At 40.4% G+C, this 7,296-nt stretch overlaps 1 protein-coding gene across 1 annotated transcript; it reads left to right on the top strand.

Annotated features, from left to right (window-relative positions):
- Nucleotides 1-3,001: 3,001 nt before the first annotated feature.
- Nucleotides 3,002-6,708, top strand: sypl2b (synaptophysin-like 2b). The gene is made up of 6 exons (XM_070969501.1): nucleotides 3,002-3,127; nucleotides 3,271-3,348; nucleotides 4,089-4,207; nucleotides 4,325-4,529; nucleotides 5,012-5,200; nucleotides 5,294-6,708. Exons 1-6 carry the CDS (start codon nucleotides 3,110-3,112, stop codon nucleotides 5,414-5,416), a joined length of 732 nt encoding a protein of 243 aa, XP_070825602.1. The 5' UTR covers nucleotides 3,002-3,109; the 3' UTR covers nucleotides 5,417-6,708.
- The last annotated feature ends 588 nt before the right edge of the window (nucleotides 6,709-7,296 follow it).

Genomic DNA, 7,296 nt, shown 5'->3' with positions numbered 1-7,296 from the left:
TCATAATTTATAGTTAATTTCTTTATGCAAATAAACAATTCACAGGTGAAAATGGCATTGGGAAATACTCCATATGCCCACACATGCAAACCAACAGATGTCCAAAAGTAATGTAACATATATAACATAATGTAATATAATATCTGATTCCATGACATTTCACGTCAATTCCTTGAATGCATTAACAATTAAATGCAATGATAACCTGTTCATCATATACCATGTACCAATGAATTTCTTCACACTATCAGGGATTAAACATCTGGGTCTGCTGATGTTGGGAGGCTAAAATGAGACATTAAATCACACTGAAACTCAGTGATCTGTCCATGAGTTCAACAGTCTCACCATCAATGAATTGAAATCCTGAAGAGAGAATATTTCAAATGCTCTCTTTGTGCAAGTGTTCATGAACACTAGAGGAAGAAATAGCTTATATAATGAAATTTGTTGTAATGAAAAACATTTCCTGTAACAAGGGACTAGCAACCCCTATTTAATAGTAGGTATTTTGGAAGAAATTGCTTATTACGCAGACAAAGTTTATTGAATGCAGTATCTTATTTATGTGTCTGCACTCCAGTCTCAGTTTTCAGTCTCTACAAGTCTGCGGTAGCTGAGGGAGTGAGTTTATGATTGTACTCATCATTATCAAGAAAAACAGGAAAGGGGGAAACTAACCTCTCTATCATATGATCTGTAAATGAATTAGAGTGGATGTTTTTGTATAACCTGCTGCATTCTTAACCCATATTGATTAATTGTGTCAGTTGCAATGAGTGAAATTGTGCTCTTGATTAAGTGTAGGCATGTGATTGGGCAGTGGGTTGTAACAAACCCATGACTTCAGGTCATGTGTTGCAGAAAAAAATAATAAATCCCTGTATCCATAGCTGCCATAGGCCTGACTGAATAGATCTGAACAACAGAACACAAACTGTAACCTGCATGTAACAATATGCAGCATGAGGTTTTCCCTTGTGGTCTGCCATGTCATCTCTTCTGCAAACCTCCAGTTGAGCAGGATGGGACATTGTTGCTTAGTCACATCAGCAGCATAACTGAAACTCTGTTGGTATAAGCTGGAAGAAACCAGGTCACAATGAGTATTTAATTATCCTCATGTTTACCCTTCGGTGTGGCACAACCTGTCTGACAAGTTTGCAAGCATACAACAAAAAAAAGGTGTCATCTCACCACAGCCAACATTAACAAGCTGTTGAACAAGTTTTAATGGTTTCCCTGAAAGCCTTAACCTGAGTCCACAACTGTGCCTCATAGCATTAGGAATGTCCTTTGTATGTGCTGAGTCTTGCTTGTGTTTTTTTTTTTTTTTTAATTCCCATATTCTCCCAGAAAGCCAAACAATCTGATCTGGAGAGCAGCATTCCTCCACAAAGGGGCTGTACAATGGAGTTGCAGCCCCTCCCCCATGGCAGCCCAGTCAACTATTAAAAGGTGGGGAACAAAGCCACTCTTATTCCTTTGAGATGTACTCTGTTAGCATGAAAACGGCGCCTTTCAACAAGGACCCTGGTTTTACTGTTTTGGCTGCATGGTGTGTTGAGAGAAGGTTGGCAAATTAAGGGATGGAACTGAGTCTACCTACATTTCCCTGCTTACCAAACCCAGGAACAAACATTTCCATTGAACCAAACTGAGGGAATTACATGGACAGGCTGTGTGTGACTGAGTTCAGCCCAAACTGATGGGAGTCATGGGAAACAGATGGCTTGCTTTGGATACAGGGGGTTGGTTCAGTGATACTCGTGTTGTGTCTGTGGAAATGGTGACCTCTAGTGAAAAGTTACGACTATTACCGTGCATTAATTCCCAGAGCATTTCTGTTCTCTCTCCAAGCTCTCATTTCAAATATTTCCATTTTGTAAAAATATACATATGAGCACTACCACAGCCAGATGAATCTGTCAAGGGGCACAAGGGTAAAAAATAGTTGTTGGGCCCTGACAGACCCCTCAAATCTCCTGCCCTCTGTGCACTGTGTATAAGCCCTGCAACCTCCAAGTTCTGTATAAGTACAGTGCACACAGAGGACAACACATGATGTCATCACACACCCAAAAACCAAGAAATTAACGAGTATGGGCTTGTGAAGTGTGAGCACAATATAAACTAAAATAAGAAAGATTTCCTCTAAAAAGCTGGACAACAAGATTAGAATCATGGTGAAACCTCTTAGCTGATATTGCACCTTGGTGTTGCAAGTTCTTATAAAAAAAAAGGCAATTAATCAAATTATGAGCAAACTAATTAGCATGCAGTTTGGGGCTCTTGAGGTTCTCAAACACATATCACAGATTTAAATGAGACATTATATAGATGAAAATGCTGCACAATAACATCAGCTAACAACATAACATCATACATCTCAGAAACATCTTTGCTTGCCAAGTATGTTGATAAATACAGGAATTTCACTCAAGTTCTGTACAAGTACTGTAGCTTTCAATGTACAGTGCAGAGGACCAATTCATAGGGTGGCACAGATACAGTCACACAGCTATGCAAAGACACCAAGTAAATAAATAGAAGCGAACTTAAATATATAGCTGTCATATACAGGCAATCTATATACAGATTATAGAGATTATATATAAAGCATGCCAGTAGAAATTATGTGAGAAGGCGGTCTTACGTTCTGATGTAAATTATATAAAGTAAGACCTGTACAGTGTTAAGTTAGTTCCACTACAATGATGCAATAATAATCCAACAGTGTATTTACTTCGTTAGTCACTCATTTATCCATTCATTTATGCTCTGACAGGAGCCCGTCCGCATAATGAGTACTTTTACTTTTGATACTATAATCAAACATTTACATGTGATGAACAGTTTACACAACGCGCAGGACAACGAATTTAAACACAGACACACAAGCGCTGGACTACAATTTCAACCATTTTTCACCCCTGCGGCCACTCTTGTCCCAGTAGCGCCCCTGCCGACGCCATAACGTCACTGGTCACGTGCTCTTCCTACGCTCCGCTGAAGTTGGAGAAAAGTTTGACAAGCCCCGAAAGAGCTGACAAATACCCAGGAAAGGACACACGTTATCCATAGTTGCCGTCTTTTCTCTGGACAAACGATGGAATCCGTCGCCCAGGTAACGGCGCTGACAGGAAGCGTGAAACGTTTGATGGCGCAAAGTGATTGGACGTTTTTTTCCAGCTCACACACCTAAGTTTGTGTGACTTATTTCGCAACGTAACGGCTTCTTTCTTGCATCGTGTCTTTGTTTCCTATCAGAAAGTGCTGACTTCAGGCTTCAGTCTTGACTTGGGTCCTCTGAAAGAGCCGCTGGCATTCATCCGTTTGCTAGAATGGGTAAGTTTTTTCTTTTCCTCAAATCTTTTTTTTTTCCTTCTTGCCATATGGTCTATGGCGGTGTATCTTCAGCACGAGCCCTCCATCCTCTGCAAGCAGAAATAGCTTCCAAATTGATTATGTTGTTTGTCTTGTGACCCGCTGCACGCCTGCAGAAGCTGTGTCACTCACCCTGTGAGCTGTAACACCGTGTCAAACATGGTATGACCGGGGGCTTCATTATGTTTGAGCACAGCACATCAACATGTCAGGCTGTGAGCTCCCACCCATAGGAAACGGTAGTTCGTGTCAATGCACGTTAGCTTATTCAGTGTGACACCTATGGCCAATGATGTGTCTTAAAATGTTGAAAAAGACTGTTTGATATTAAACTTTTTTAAACCAAATGGTCGAATATGTTAGCTTTTATTTGCAGGTACGTGGTGTTGTGTGTGTACCACTTCCGGATAAACTGTTGTATTCTCAATGTCAGCAACTAGTTTAAGATGCTTCTATGTGCTTTTAAATTTGAGGACTTCATTCTGCTTTGAACTCTGCACGCCATGCACAGAGATGGCACCCTGTGATTAAGATGATTTCCTGTTAAAACACGTTGCGTAAAATAAAAGGAAGTGTGTGTGTGTGTGTGTGTGTGTGTGTGTGTGTGTGTGTGTGTGTGTGTGTGGTAGTTTGACCAGCACTGTGTCCTTAACATCCTCATTACACCTACATCTCCTCTTATCTGGTGTCTGTGGTTGTAGGTGTTCTCCATATTTGCCTTTGCTACGACTGGAGGTTACAGTGGCACCACCAGCGTCAATGTCCAGTGCCAGGGGAGCAGCAGTCAAATAGTACAGGCACACTTCAGCTACCCGTTCAGGTGTGTGCGTGCAAACAAAAGCAGTCTCACACTCATTTACAGGGAGTAATCATCTTACTGGAAAGTGTGTGTTTACTTTTAGCGCTGCCATGATTAAAACATGCTGTGTTTGCACAGGTTGATGCAGAATCCTTATGATGCTCCTGACTGCAAAGTCAATCAAACTACCACCACTGCTTACTACCTGAGTGGAGACTACTCATCCTCGGCACAGTTTTACGTCTGTATTGGAGTGTTGGCCTTTCTCTACTGCACTGCCACACTAGTTCTCTACTTGGGCTACCAGCACGTATATAGAGAATCAAGTCGTGGTCCCATTGTGGTATGTTTGTCTCTGTCTTTTTTTTTTTTTTCAGTTGTTTGGTGAAATGCTGGCACTCAGCCAGGTTCTCCTCTCCATCTATAAATAGCTTAGCATTGGATGCAGATGAAATTACAAGGTGCAAGTGTTGCATGTGTTTCATTTGAGCTGCTATGTTAATTCAGTGGCGACAACACTGATCTGAGTGGATGAATGTAGGTCTGTCGACGCAGGCAATATTTGTATTTTAAGTTTTGAGTGTAAAATGTTGCATCTAACGTCAGCTGATGGATTTTGAGAAGTCTGCCTCATCCTGGAATCCAACTGGAGGTCAGAGAAAGTGCATTTCACAGAGTTGTGTAAATGAAACCACGGGAAAGGTGTGGTTCCCAGTCAACTAAGGAACATGTACTGGGCAGTCTCTGTCCAAGACAGCTCCTTGAGTGAAGCTACAACTGTGGTCAATTTAATGGTTTAATACTCATCATTGTTTCTTCTCTAAGGACCTGTTGGTGACTGCGGCCTTTGCTTTCTTGTGGTTGGTGTCATCCTCTGCTTGGGCTAAGGGCTTGTCCGATGTGAAGTTGGCCACCAGTCCTTTAACCATTATGACCGTTCTTGCTGGTTGCAAGGGTGTCAACAAGTGCACCCCAGGTGCTGTGCCTCACATGGGCCGACTTAACGCCTCCGTGGTAAGTTGTATGCAAATTAGTCTTTTCCAGACATGCTTAAATTTGTGCATGTAGTGGCTTGTAGTATTTGACTTATTCCTTATTCTTTGGCAGATTTTTGGTTTTCTTAACCTCATCCTCTGGGGCGGCAACTGCTGGTTCATTTACAAGGAAACACCTTTCCACAAAACAGCCACCCCGCCTGCAGATGTGGAGGGGGGAGCCGGGCCAAAGTAACAGCACAGCTTCCTCATTTGAAAATCTTAACATGTAGTGTTATTGAATCATTTTGAGTCATTTTGGTACTAATTGTTCAAAGACAAACTGTAGATTATGCAGCATACATTTCCAAAACTGACTGCTCCTTTTTTGCTATGTATTCATTTTATACTTAGGGTTTTGTATTCTCACGTACATTCTGGACACTAAAATTACATTTGTTCTTAGTGAAATCAATACAGTCAAGAAATCGCAGCAGTCAAAAACATTATTGTCATAGATGCTCAGTTTGTATGCTTTTCCTTGTTTATACCCATGTACCCAGAAGTGTCCCTTATCTAAAATGGTACTGCAGATGTGGACTGTACAGCTTTATTGGTGATAAATCATAATGAAGCATCACTTTGTCAACCTGCCACCTAACAGCAGTATTTTTGTACAGTGCATCATTTCTGCATCAGCATTTTCTTAAAAACTCAGGGCTATTAAGTGTACAAATTATAAAAGACCTAGTAAATATAAAATACTTGAAGTTCGTTTATTATTAACACGAGTCTTGGCTGTAGACTAAATTAAAGTTTAGTCCGAAAACATCTAGTAGGCATCAAAAAGTGTTGCTACAGTGAATTAATGTCAACTAGTTTTTCATCAGAAAAAAATTAATTCAGTCGCCAATATGAGATTATTTATAATGGGTGAAAGCAATTTTATTGAGTCCCTTTTTTTTGTCTTAACTTGCACCTCATCATCTCACTATGTGTGGCTAAATTCACCATTTTTGCCTGGCAGCCGAATATTCTGTTGAATGTAGTGGATATATCTGTTTAGAGCATTTAAAACGGTTATGCCTATGTGTAGAAATGTGTTATCTTTTCTCTGAGAGGACATGATTTTTTTCCCTCTTTGTCCTCCTTTTTATAATGTTTAAATCAAGGAATTTCTTTTCCCAGAAAAGCCATGTGGAATTTCAGTGCCAGTGTACTATGGGTTGTCTAGCCTTAGGTAGTTTGTTTTTCATAAACAATGGACTGATCTCTAACCTGTTAACAATTAACTGCATATGTTTTTTATTGCATTTGCCTGGCTTCTACCTCCACTTTGTTTCAATGGAAGGCAAGCTGTTTTTCTTTGTTACCGCCATCATTTTGATTTCCTACTTTGATACAGCCTTGCTTGATTCACAGTGTCCAGCTTGATCCACCACTATGTTGATGAAAGTGTCACATAGATGAGATTGGATTTACAATTACAGTCCAGGAAAACACTGCATGGACATGAAATGCTGTGCATCATTAAAAAGAATAACTGGCTTTGCTGTTGTGTGTCTGATTGTTCACTGGTGGTAGCACACACACTGATAGTGTTGTCATGGGACTGGTGAACAAGATCTGACACAAGATCTGACACCTCAAACGTGAGCTGAAGATTCACAGAGCAGATATTCAGCAAGCAAGGCTGGGTAATATGCAATACAATTTGAAACTCACTAGGGGGCAGACATGCTGTTTCTACCAGACAACATCATCTGACAGCACAAACGTACAGACACATCCTCAGCCTCATCAGTCCTGTCCAGTTTGGCTTATATTAACAATGTTTTGCTCTGTCACTGATCAGATGTGAAAGCATTAGTACCTGATGCATTGGTGTTAATACTCAGCAAGACTGTAACAAAACACCTTCAGGCTTTGGTCAGGCTGCAATTTACAAACTATACACAAGTTTGCCGTATTGTTGAGCTCAATGATCAAGATAAATCCTTCATCAAACAAAAATGGCAAACATTCTCCAGCTTCTTAGGTGTGAAGGATTTGCTGATTTTCTCTTTACTAACATCTTTGCATTTTGATCTGTTGGTCGGACAAAATAAGCAATTTGCTAACATCAGCTTGACCTTT

The sequence above is a fragment of the Chaetodon trifascialis genome, chromosome 8, assembly GCF_039877785.1.
Source record: "Chaetodon trifascialis isolate fChaTrf1 chromosome 8, fChaTrf1.hap1, whole genome shotgun sequence".
NCBI lineage: Eukaryota > Metazoa > Chordata > Actinopteri > Chaetodontiformes > Chaetodontidae > Chaetodon > Chaetodon trifascialis.
The sequence above is the reverse complement of the archived record's forward strand: the minus strand, read 5'-3'. Positions and strand labels throughout refer to the sequence as shown.